General features: G+C 37.9%; 1 protein-coding gene across 1 annotated transcript in view; it reads left to right on the plus strand.

The window, feature by feature from the left end:
* Positions 1 to 8,574: 8,574 nt before the first annotated feature.
* Positions 8,575 to 13,826, plus strand: part of LOC107585263 (fibroblast growth factor receptor 3-like) — a 34,238-nt gene continuing 28,986 nt past the window's right edge. Inside the window, exon 1 of the mRNA XM_016272210.1 lies at positions 8,575 to 8,771. Within this exon, the coding sequence (XP_016127696.1) occupies positions 8,627 to 8,771 (145 nt within the window). The 5' untranslated portion in view covers positions 8,575 to 8,626. The remainder of the gene's footprint in view (positions 8,772 to 13,826) is intronic.

Here is a 13,826-nt window from a genome sequence, read left to right on the forward strand (position 1 = left end):
TTTCATGAAAAGTGATGCTTTCTCAGATATATAGAGCAGCAAATTCAACAAACAATTTTAATCTCTTTCTTTCTGTGTCTGTCTGTTGTGGCAGGTTTTGGTCAGGCTCTGTTAAGGCCGAGTGGGCTGTGTACAGTGGGGTCTATAGAGACTGGCCAGTAATCCTGCTCTCTCTTAAGGCTCAGTCTGAATCTCAATAGGAATGTAGAGGGCAGATTTACTCCTAAATCCGTTGGTAAACATCGCACCGATGCTGCTCTCTGAGTACCAACAGGTCTCCTATAATTGTTCTCTGTGTGTATTTGTGTGTGTGTGTGTATTCAGCGGAGGGTGTTTCTTTATCTGTTCTGGTGACTCACAGTTCTTGGCCCACTCGCTTATTGAGTTAGATGCTAGGCTAAGCTAATCTCTGCAAAGGACAAATTAGCACATTGCTGTTGTAGTGGAATTATGTGACCCTTACAACAAAATTCTGTGGCAGGGCCATGGTAAAGAAAAACAGTTTTGCCATGCTGCATGTCCAAAAACCATGGTAATACCATAGTACATTTTTGTTGGTGAATGCTAAGCTAGCAAGATAGCAGATTGATTGCTAACCAGTATACTTAGGGGCTGTTCATACAGATCACACTACTTTTCCATTGTTTTTCTATATAAGCACACACTAGACGAACGTGTTTGACTGTTGCGTTCACGTCTGGCATCTTTTCCATGACATGCCATTCGAAATGCTGCAGCGTACAAGTTAAACAAAGTTCAACTTTTAAAAACATTTCTTGAGACCTTGCGTTTTTTCTCCATTCCACTGCCAGCATCTCACATTTTGAAAATAAAAACGCGTTCTGTGTGAATTGTCCCTTATGTGTCATACTAACGTATCAAGGGCAGGTCAAGTCATTAACATTGATAACTTGACATTGCATCATACTCTGAACCCATTGTGCCCTTTGAGTGTCAAAGCTGCAGTCTCGCTGATAAATGGGCACTAATGGCATCTCAGATGTTGAGCTACAATGACCGTAGATGCAATGTATAACACTGTCTGTTCCCCATCAGCGCTGTGGACATCTGATGCTTCAGAGAAGGCATTAAACTCTTATCAGCGGAGAATGTGGCGTTAATTCAGGGTGTCTGAGCGGGAGATTAGGAGGAGATAGAGCGGGGCTTTAGGGTGAGCGGGAGGGGTTCAGTGGGCCGAAATTCCATGGATGCCTACTGGATCAGGGATGAGGGCTGCTGTGTTTGGATATGGATCAGCAGCAGTTACACAGGCCTGGGACCAACGTCCATCTGCTCTGCTTCAGATCAACAAATCCAGCTACAGCCTTTAATAATGGTGCATCATCGGGCATGATAACATGTCTTATGAATTCAGTGGAAACCCAATATTATTAAATCATTTGTAATATGACTCTTGTAAGTCGTGTTGACGTGCTGGATTTCAGTCCAAGTGAAGGTGACATCATTGTGATCTCCTCCCTGCATTGTGCAGACTGCTTTGCTCGTCGCTGAAAGATTTTAGGACATCCTTGCATAAATATATGCATCCCCAGAAAGACCTTTGAATACATACATACAAATTGAGGGTGAGATGAAAGTGGTCACTGTCTTTCAGAAGGATAATGGCAAACAGAGAGGGAGATGGGGGAAAAGATGCTGATGGGAGAGAAGATGTTTGCAGGATAAACAGGGGCTCTCAGGTATATGCAAGAAAGCAGTGGCACATATAGTCGACTTCTGAAATGAGTCCCCTTGCCTTTTTTTTTTTTTTTTTTTTTTTTTTAATACAATGTAAATTAATATTATCTTTGATATTTACATGGTTTCTGGATTGAAAGGATTTTAGCACAATATTTTACTTTGCGCTGTAAACAAACAATCAACTCTATAATATTTTTGTATGTTTATGTTAACATGCTATTTATTTACAACAACTTCACATCAAATTCAAGTTTAAACTACAGTTGAAAAGTTTGTGATTATGATGATGATGATGATGATGATTATTATTATTTTATATTTTTTGAAAGAAATGACTTTTTATTCAGCAATGTGTACTGTATGTTTCGGAACATTTTTTTTACATTGTTTCAAAAAAATAATAACTGCAACAATACAGTAATTTCTTTCATATTTTATTACATTATGCTTTATATTTTATATACAGTTGTGGTCGAAATTTTACATACACTTTGCAGAATCTGCAAAATGTTAATTATTTTACCAAAAATAAGAGGGATCATACAAAATGCATTGGATTTTTTTTTAGCACTGACCTGAATAAGATATTTCACATAAAATACGTTTACATATAGTCCACAAGAGAAAATATTAGCTGAATTTATAAAAACTACCCCGTTCAAAAGTTTACATATGCTTGACTCTTAATATTTAGTTGTAACCTGTATGACTGACAGCTGTTTTTGTTGTTGTTTTTTCTTCAGGTGCCACAAATTCTTTGGTTTTCCAGCATTTTTTGTGTATTTGAACCCTTTCCAACAATGACTGTATGATTTTGAGATCCATCTTTTCACACTGAGGACAACTGAGGGACTTACATGCAACTATTACAAAAGGTTCAAATGCTCACTGACGCTCCAGAAGGAAACACGATGCATTAAGAGCCAGGAGGTGAACACATTTTGAATTTGAAAATCAGGGTAAATTGAACTTATTTTGTCTTCTGGGAAACATGTAAGTATATTCTGTAGCTTCTGAAGGGCAGTACTACATGAAGAAAAAAAAAGATATTTAGGCAAAATAAGAAAAATGTACACATCTTCATTCTGTTCAAAAGTTTAAACCCCTGGTCCTTAATACATCGTGTTTCCTTCTGGAGCATCAGTGAGCATTTGAACCTTTTGTAATAGTTGCATGTAAGTCCCTCAGTTGTCCTCAGTGTGAAAAGAAGCATCTCAAAATCATACAGTCATTGTTGGAAAGGGTTCTTTCCAAAATGCTCGAAAACCAAAGAATTTGTGGGACCTGAGGGTTTTTCGTAAGAACAGCGGGCAGTTTACCTGTTCAGGACCAAAAAGGGACTCATGAACAGCTATCACAAAAAAAAAAAACCCCGCTGTGGGTCATCCATGTAACAACACAGTATTAACAATCAAGCAGATGTAAACTTTTGAACGGGGTCATTTTTATAAAGAAACTATTATTTTCTCTTGTGGACTATATGTAAATGTATTTTATGTGAAATATCTTATTCAGGTACTGATACAGATACTGCAAAGTGTATGTACAATTTTGACAACTGTATTTCTACTAACTGTTGTTCAGCTAATGTTATTAAAAACATTTGCCTCCTCGAGTGAAAAGGCTCCGGCCAGAAACTCATTTCTACTCTTGTGTCCTTTATGCTCAAACCCCTTTTCACATCTCATTGATGCAGCATCTAATTGATTATTCATTACAGCACTGGCAGATAACCACGTACAGATACTGTATACAGAAATAGAACTAGTGACACAGATATGCCAGTTTCCTCTCTGTATCGGACAGAAATGCACAAACTCTGGAATCCAAAGAAAATACCTTTACTCAGGCACATTTTTTGTGAGAGCCTTATTCACGGATCCAGGTGTGTATATGTGTGTGTGTGTGTGTGCAGGTCATGGTCTAAAGAGGAAGGATAGACTCTGTATACCTTGCTGGGGGACACACTTGCGAACGGTAACTGAATGTGCATTGGGAAGGTTGGCACAGTGTTCCCATTCAGCAGAACTGGTGTGGAGTTAACAATTAGGATTAGGATAGGAAGTAGAAAATAATCACCTTCACTTCTGCTGTCATATCTGACACATGTCTACCTTCACACATGGTTCATTTTATATTCAAGATTTTCCTCTAAAATGAACTTATAACCAGTACAACACACATTCAAATACTTACAGTCAATTTGCAAAGAAACAAAAGAAAACAAACGGAACGTTATCATCTCTTTAAGTTTATCAGTAAAAGTATGCACACTGATTAGAGCTGAAATAGCAAAAATATCTTACAAATGCTTTCTCTCACACATAAACACTCTACAGACGTTCTTGTCTCTCCCCTCTTCACGTTTCACACACTTTAAAAGCCCATGTGGTGTACCGATGCTTTAAATTTCATGCTCATCCTGGGTTGTTTTCAGGGATTTAGCCACATCTGTAATCAATGAGGGAGTAATTGATTTGTGATTATCTCCTACCGCTCTACCGCTATCCTTATCTCTCTGATGTTGTGAAACATGGCCAGTAGGTGCTCGCAAAGGACCTTATGAATTAGAGCCATCCATGAAAAGTGTTTTTCAGGGGATAATTGCAGCCCAGTTTAATATTCAACCTCTTGTGAAGGGAGGCCCTCATCTTCACCTCCGCTCCTTTGTGTGTTGTAGCCAGAGGCTGGGGTTAGACTGAAGGGTGAATCTGGGGTGAGAGTTCAGGGGTTCACTGAGCTCTTGGGGTGGAGGTCACCCATTCGTTCAGTTCTTCAGGTCTCAGAATGTCTGACGCTGCATTCTGTACAGCCTTGAGCGTTTTTACTTTTTTTTTTGCTATACTACACGCATGCTCATTTCACTTATATATCATTCTCTTTTTGACCAGATCATTTATGTAAGACATAGTGTACATTTAAAAAAAAAACTGACAGTGGTCAGGGCTTTTATTTTAATTTGCAATAATAATTGCCTGACTATACTGCCAAATAAATAATAATAATAATAATGATAATAATAATAATAATTACTGATTGATTATACCACCTAAGATCCAAATAAATGCAAATAATAATAATAATTACTGCCTGACTATACTGCCTAAATTCCAAATAAATACATATAATTAATATTATTTTAATTATTATCATAACTTATATTCTATTTAATTTAGTATGCATATTATATACATTTTATTTTATTTTTTAATTACTTTTTTATTACAGATATTTTTTCAAAACAATCGTGTGTGTATACTGTAAATATACTGTACAGTGATTTGGTGCTTAATACATTTATATTATAATCAGAGTTTAAAAAGCTTTTTTTCCAGGATCCTTTCAACAGAAAGTTCAAAAGAAAAGCATTTATTCAAAATAGAAAATTATAAAAACGAATTTTGGCGCTCTTAGTTAAAGCAATTAGAAATGGTTTTAAAGCTGTTTACCATTTTTTTGTGGTATATTTGTGGTGTGTAAATCTATAACGTAATAACAATTTTATCTTTACTTCTGTCGACGATAAGATCCCCCCCCCCAACCCCAAAAAAGGTATAAAATTGCACCCTGAAAAGAGTATGAACAGCAGAATCTTTGCTATTTTTAATTGTTTTTCTGCTGACTCTCTCCGTGGTCCATTGCGTGGTTTGGGTTCGCTGAGCGCAGCTAATTTGACAGTAGTGAGTAAGTTGATTGAATATTCGGGTTTGGTGTGGGAGGCGCCTGCGGCTCTCTCTCTCTCTCTCTCTCTCTCTCTCCCTCTTTTCTATTTGTTTCCTTGTTCAAGTTCCAAAACGTGTTTTCCAATTGGGCTATTGATTCAATCAGAGCCTTCAGAATGGAAACAACGTTTTAGTGTAGAAGTGAGCTGCGGTGACATGTGGTGCGTGCCCATATCGCTTACAGTCGGACAGGTGTTGCGCGGTGTGTGTGTGTGTGTGTGTGTGTGAGTATGAGTAGGCTACCGCGTGGTCGAAAGCTGCTCCACCAGTCGCGAGGAGAAGCCGCACCTGTGCTGAATTAATGTACAATAGGGCTCAGTTCAAAATGTTTGCAGTGTATAATTTAGCCTGTTGTGTGGACAGTCATTACTCATTCACAAACTAGCCTTTAATACGTCAGCAGCTGGTCTTTGTCATGTAGGTGTAGGTGTTTTAATGGTGCCGAAACCCACCGTGGGATGTGAGGTGATGGGAAACATAGTCAAGGGCGCTTATATCATCCGATCTTCCTGGTGATCGCTCGAGCGCTTTTCGTGGTGCATGAGTTTAACACAAAACTGTTTATAGCTATTCCCTTCAGAGACGTAGAGCCTAGCTTTTCATCTGCTGTCTCTCACTCACTTTCTTTATCTCTCTCTTACTCTGTCTCCCTCTTAATCCCTATTTTCATTGGCAGATTTAGGCTGGCTGGCAGTTGACATGGCTGCACAATTACTGGAGATTACTGACATTTTTGAGTCCCAGATTTGTTGCAAGGTGTGACTAGCGTGTGATAGGATTCTATTAAAACCCTCTTTCACCCAAAACTATTAGACATTACATGCATAAACGCCCAGGATTTGACAGAATATTCTTGCACTGCCTTGTTCATGTCTGTAGTTGTTTTGCTTGCCATTAAAAGAGCATTATACTTCAGTATGTGTCCTATATCACAGTTGACTGAGGGGTTTAAAAGTTTTAATTAAGAGACAGAAAGGGAGATACAGACAGTAAAAACATAGTAGCTAATGTTGAATCATTGGCTAGACTGATAATCTTAATATTTCAATAGAGTCCAAATCAAATTCTTCAGTAATCCCATAGATAAACACAGACTCTTCTGTGAGAGTTACAGTTTTACACACCACACGGCAACAGACTGCTGCACATCAGTCATGTCACAGAGTCCCAGCTGCCTGTACCCTAAAGTTTCATTTGAACAAAAGTATATGCAATAAAGTTTGGGGTAACTTTTTAAAAATAAATGTTAAATTTTATTTAGGATGATTTTTTACAAAATCTATTCAAGGAATCCTGAAAACAAATGTTAAGCAGCACAACTGTTTTCAACATATTAAGAAATTTTTCCTGAATAACAAATCAGCATATCAGAATGATTCTAAAGGGATCATGTGACGCTGAAGACTGGAGTAATGGCGGCTGAAAATTCCACATCATGTCATTTCCATGTCAGGAATAAATTACATTGTAAAGTGAATAAAAATATTTTACATTATTAATGTTTTTACTGTATTTTTGATCAACTAAATGCAGCCTGGATGAGCCTAAGAGACTGCTTTCAAAAACGTTTTTTTTTTTAATCTTTCAGACCCCAAACTTTTGAATGATATGTGTTAAAATGACACTATAAATGCATAGATAAGATACAAGCAGGCACAGTTCAGAGTTCAAACAACACAATGTTATTTTAAGTAACAGATATTGTACAATCATCCATTCGTTATCGCAAAATAAACCGCAACAGGGTGATCAGGATAGTCTTGTATCACTCCAAAGTGGTTTATTTTGCGATAATGAAGGCTTACTGCACATTATCCCATTTATTACACTGCTTCTCCCCAAATAAATAAATAAATAGACATGGAATTTTGATTTGAGTGGAAATTTGATTTGAGTTATGCAGGAGAAAGAGACTGCAGTTAGTCTAGCAGAACTCAAATAAATCGTTGCCTGGTCAAACGGTCAATTATACAGTTTAGTGGTCTTAGACCACACAATGTTGTGATCAACCAATCAGAGCCAAGTACTCCAAAAAGATGCATAATAATATGAGATTAGCCCTCTTCCAAGAATGTATTAGTTTGTTTCTGCTTAAGGCCTCTCCCCAGCTTTTAAGCTTTGTTACTCTAAGATAGTATGGCTCCAGAAACATGCTCAAAAACCACACCTACGATACCCAATCCAGCAAAATGCTCCACAAATATACCCTTCTCTCCTACAACAGCCAGCGCTGATACACTATCAGCCCACAGCACAGTGCACGCTTCTGCTCTGCTGGCCAGAGAAAACACTGAGTTACTCAACACACCAACCCGGCTTCTCTCTTTCTCTCTCTTCAGTATGTGCTGACCAAGAATTGAGCGTCTGCTCGTCAAGGGGAAAGTAAAACAGCGCCACACTAGCCTCAGGAGAGTGTGTACGTCTGTTTGAGAAGAATGCCACTGTTTAAAGTTAACGCAAACATTTTGTGTGTCTAAACCAGGGCTGTTCTGAAATAACAGGAATTCAAGTTTAAAGCAACACAGAGTCCTCTCAAATTCTCACCGTCTTTGAGCAAAAACCTCTCAGTGGGGAATCAAACCGTACAGCCTACAGTATATGTGTGTAAAGCTCTTTACATTCCTTTTATTGTGACTAATGTAAACTCTCTATGTGGCAAGATGCAGACACACACACACACACACAGAAGTCACAGAGTGTGAGGGGAGCATATGTTTTCTTTAGAGAGATAAGTGTGTTTGTGTCAGCTTAGTGAAAGATGTGTTTCAGAGTAGACCAACCAGAGAGAAGAAAAAAAAGGGAGAATAAGATGGCAAAAGAGAGTTTACAACAAATCCCAGTCTCGTCTAAACTAGCGCGGGACATATAATGTGAAATCACTCCATTTCATTTGCTCGTGGCAGTTGTTTGTGGTCGTCGCACTTTATTTTTCAATTCACAATATATGCAGAGAGACTGCTGCAGACATTTGCACGTCAGCACAGCATTTCAATAGTGTTTTGAACAATTTGTTCCATGTCAAAATAACAAAGCAACAGGCCTAAGTTTTATTGAATATCTGTGAGCATTTTTACTTTTCATGCTGTTATATGAAGTGTGTGTTCTGTGTTCCTTCTCTATTATGACTGTTGAATATATTTTTGTGTTTCAGTGTTTGTGTGTGTGGCAGCACTACATTGACAGCATGTGTGGAACGGTGGAGGATGTCTGAATCTGGTCTCCGTGGTGAGGACACTCGTCCCCGCGTCACTCGGCCCGGGATGGTCCCGCTCTGTCTCCTTCTGTACCTCGCGGCCCTCATCTTCCCTCCGGTGTACAGTGCCCACCTGCTGTCCCCAGAGCCTACAGGTCAGACATTACACCTCACCTTCTCTGTCTCACGCTCATGAAAACCTGGAAATATCAGGGAGTTTTTACAATGCATTTTTCACGCCTGGAAGTCATGGAAACTTTGAATATATATTTCGTGCATAAACCATTCAAAGGTTTGGGGTAAGTATTTTTTTAATGTTTTTGAAGGAAGGCTTATGCTCACCAAGACTGCATTTAGTTGATGAAAAATACTGTAAAAACAGAAATATTGTGAAATAGTATTGTAATTCAGAAATGAGGATGGACACAGTTTTTGTTTTTTCTAGCTGTATTTACTCAGTGCAAAAGTGAAATATATAACACCAACATGTCAGGGAAAAAAAAACACAGAATCACTGAGTTGGAAAAAGGATAACCCCCTTGTGTCCGTATTTTGTTGAACCACCTTTTGCTTTAATTACAGCCTTTAGTCAGCTGGGATATGTCTCTACTTACTTTACACGTCTAGACTTTGCAATATTTGCCTGTAACTGCTTCAGAGTTACTGTAGGCCTCTTAGAAGCATCTCTGACCAGTTTCCTCATGGCTCTTTCATCCAGTTTGGAGCGACATCCTGATCCAGGGAGGGTCTGTGTTGTGATTATTGTGATTACAAAATTTAATTATTTTAAATGGGGGTGATTCATTTCTATTCCCACTGTAGATATACCAAGATTGATTTGCGAATATTTTGTTCTAATAAACAGATTATGTTCATTGATTCATTAGTCTGAATCAGAACAATAAAGTTATTGGAAATGATTGGAAATGTCATTTCTATAGATAATATACATTTTTGTAGTTATGATTTGCTCTGAAATATTTTGTTGCCTACATATACATTTTTTTATTTGTTAATGAATCAGTCAATTATCTTAAATAAATAAATCGAACCCTGTTCACACACTAAGTGATTCATTTTAGTTCATCTGAATATTTGCACCTCCTGTTTTTGAAATCTGTAAACCCTCATCAAATACTTAAAGTTCTAAATTGATTTGGGCTTCACTAACCTCTGTGATGCACACCTTTTCTCAATGCAAGCACTTCTCAAATGTATTTTTTGGACACTTTCAAAAAAACAGAGGATTGTGTGTTGCTCACTTGCTGAAAATGAATAGGTTGTCAGTGATTGTGTGTTTTAAGGAGCTTGAGTTGCAGCTCCTGTAGTTTGTACAGTGGCACAAAATGGGTATTGTTGCAATGAACACTTGTGTAGTTGATATTATGTAAACACACTTTGTCCTTGCCATTGATTTATTATCCTGCAGTTGACGGATGAGGCCATGCAGAGCAGATTACATGACAGCTAAGCGCATGTGCGCACGTGCGCGCACGCGCGTGTGTGTGTGGACTGAAAAATAGCTTATCACTCCACACAGATAGGTGTCTGAATTTTCTGCATATGTGGGCAGGGATGAGCGCCCACGCTGTTGATAATTATCAGTTGTTTGTTAAAGACAGGTTTCTTGGCTGAGTTCACCTGAGTCTCTGTTGTGTTTGGATTCTAGATGGCTATACTCAACATGTTACAGTCACTTAGAAAATACAAATGAGCTTGATGCTTTCTTGGCCCATTTCTCCGCTCTGTGAGTGTGTGTTGGGAGAGATCATCTGATTGCTGGTGGATCTGATTTCTCATACTGATAGCAGGTAAAATATAGGAGATGGCGATAGAATTACAGTTAATGTTCACACATGGTCCAAAGGAGAGAATGCAGAAAGTCTTCAGCAAAACCACAGCATAAACAAAGAGGGATTGTTATGAGACAAGAACCTGCAAACACTTCACCACCCAGCTCCTTTTCACTTCTAATCCCAACCACCAAATCCCCTGTTTTTCTCTCTCTTTCTTTCTATTCCTCTATTCATCTTTTTAGGTCTGTGTATCCAGTGACAGTAAGTTAAATTGATAATTTCAGACAGACAGATTAAAGCAGTAAGCCACAAGAAGCTGCACATTACAGTGAAGTTAACAAAAGTAAAATGTGTTCTTAGGCACAGCATGAAGCTGAATATAAAGTGGCTGTTATGATGTATATGTGTGTATACATACATATATGTACTGTATGTATAATGACAATATGAGGCATAACATGGCTCATCCAATTAGAATTGATAATCAAAAGTTGAACTATCCATTTTATAAGGCAGAATATCATGTCCTAATTCTTTAGTCTTGATACGCAATACAACATGTGTGTGTGTGTGTTTATGCAAAACTGGCATTTCTTAAATGTTCATTATGTTTTAAACAGACATTATATTGCAATTCCTTCTTATTACTTACTACTTACGATTATGTACAATTTTAGACCCTTTGCACATTCGTGTGAGTGTTTTTCTTTTGTTCTGATGTTATTAGTTGGGGTTTGTTCACCTCATTAATGCTCTTTGAAACTCACTGCAGGACAGTAGATGCGTTATTAATGAGAAAAGAAACACATTCTCCGAATGGCGTCTACAACCACCTGTTCACACACACGGAGAGACTTCCTTATACCAAATACCTGCGTGGTATTGCACACACCTGTACATATAGACAGAGGCAGAGGCGTGTGAAGCACGTACACACTTGCTGGCCTGTCAACTTGTAGGATGGGTGTCTTCAATGTAATTATCATTTCCCCTGAAGGACATTACTTAGATACTTACATAGAGTCATAAGTGGTAAAACAAACAGCTTGGTGTGTGTGTGCATCAGAGTGTAGCAGGACTTGCTTCATTACTGACAGACATCACAGGTTTGTACTGAAATGTTTTTCCATGACCATTCTCATCAGACTCTTTCTTATATATATTTTTTTCACGTCTAATATACAGAGCATATATTTTAACTATACAGATCATAGTTAGCATAAAATATATATTTCAAAAACATTAAATATATATATATATATATATATATATATATATATATATACAGACCCCAAACTTTGGGGTGTTCTAAAAGGTTTTCTTTAAGGGTTAGAGTTAGTCTCTAGTAATTATAATTAGCTTTATATAAAAACAATAGAAGTCTATGCTAAGTCCTCACTTAGCCAAGTCAACGTGGGTTTGAGTGTGTGTGTTGCTGATTTCCCTCAGCTCCCCTATACCACTTCTGGCAGTCATGAACAGATGGCAGAAGTTATGTGCTGTAAGAAGTCCAACAAACACACACAGAGTCATGTACACTTCTCCTTTACCACCCATGGAATGAACCTCTGCCTTGGCAATATTCCTGGTCCAACACATAGCATCCCACACACACATCCACAACAAACCAGTACTTGATGTGTCGCACAAACAGCAGTTCGTCCATCAAGCTCCTCTGGATTTTGGTTAGATTTAAGCTTTGGCATAGCATCTTATATATTAGGCTGCTCAGGAACATAGAGTACTCTATGATGGCTGCTTTCTCTCCTGGGATGCGTATAAATAGTTTATAAAGCATTAATAATGCATTAATGACAGTGTAACAAAGCTTATACCGCACACAGATCAGTTTGTAACTGAAAGTGATCAAGTGCTGGCATAGTTAACAGCGTGCAAGCATTATAAACTGTTATAATGTTACACAAGGACAGCAGGCTGTAAGAAACTTTTGTTTTCAGTTATTAGCCGTTTATACTGTGTGATAGACTAAACAGTGTGTCACATGTTAAGGGGAATCTGTTTTTGTTTAAAATTTTGAGTTATAAATGGGTTTACTTTGCATATTCATGTTAATACACTTAGACTGTGTATGTGATTTGGGATCTTTCTGAGCAGCTGTTGCCAGTTGCTTCTGGGTATCATTGGCTGGAAGGAAGCAAGGCAGAGGATTAGTACTTTTCCTGCCCAGTAATACCCCATCTCTCTCTCTCTCTCTCTCTCTCTCTCTCTCTCTCTCTCTCTCTCTCTCTCTCTCTTCTCTCTGAAAATGCTATATTTCTATTCAGACTAAAAGATGGAGTGGGTAAAGGGGGCAGTGCAGGAGCCATAGAGAGGTGATGTGTTTGTGTGTATTTGCTTGATCGCATGTGTTTCTTTGAGGGTAATTTGAGATCACAGAGTTGAAAGAGTAACATCTCACTCAGCTCATTTCTTATTCTGTCACCGTCACAATTATGTTATTTAACTTTGATCAGACAGTTAAGACAACTAATTTGGCTTTACAGCACATATTTAACAATACAACGATTTAGTATAGTGATAGACCCATTTATGTTGGCCAAAACGAGGAATCAGACAATATTTGGCTATTTTGAGATATGTATGAGATTTTTAGTTAAGCTTTATTTAAGCTACAGTGTTTGCTACAGTGTAATTATACAATTGAGTACTGAGTAATATTAATAACATGTACTTACTTTAGGGTTAAGGTTAGGGTTTGGTTTGGGTTAGTTGCTTGTAGTTGTGCATAATTTAAAGTGACGTGACGTGACATGTAGCCAAGTATGGTGTCCCATACTCGGAATTTGTGCTCTGCATTTAACCCATCCAAGTGCACACACACAGCAGTGAGTAGTGAACACACACACTGTGAACACACACCCAGCGCATTACTACTGTACATGTAACTTGTAACAAGGAAACTGTAAAATGAAGTGTTATCAAATATTAAATTCAAAGGATGTCACCGAATATTCAAAATTATGTGAATATTGGGGTGTGTCCTAATGAATTAAACATTTAATCAAGAACAAGCCTAAATTTCCACTCAAATTAAACACTTTTTTATGTTCAAAATAAGTTTTTGTTAACCCTAATTCTGAGAAAATTACTTCAGAGACAAAACTGAATCTGGATAAAGGCGTTATATATTTAGATATACCGACGTTACTTTAGATTAAGAGCATGTGTTTGTTCATTTTACAAGCTGCTGCAGTGTGTTTTGAGTGTGTGTTCTGTACAGTGTGTAGGGTTTGAAACTAGGCCAGCTCGTCTATGGAATGACAATTAAGATGGTCCGGTCCCTGTGTGTTTGTTTCAGTGTGTGTGTGTGTGTGTGTGTGTGTGTGGCTCTTTGAGTGTGTAGACATGTGAATGTGTTGGAAAACCTTTGAAAGAATGTTTTAGGGTTTTAGG

The sequence above is a fragment of the Sinocyclocheilus grahami genome, unplaced genomic scaffold (assembly GCF_001515645.1).
Source record: "Sinocyclocheilus grahami isolate Dianchi unplaced genomic scaffold, SAMN03320097.WGS_v1.1 scaffold68.1, whole genome shotgun sequence".
Taxonomy (NCBI): domain Eukaryota; kingdom Metazoa; phylum Chordata; class Actinopteri; order Cypriniformes; family Cyprinidae; genus Sinocyclocheilus; species Sinocyclocheilus grahami.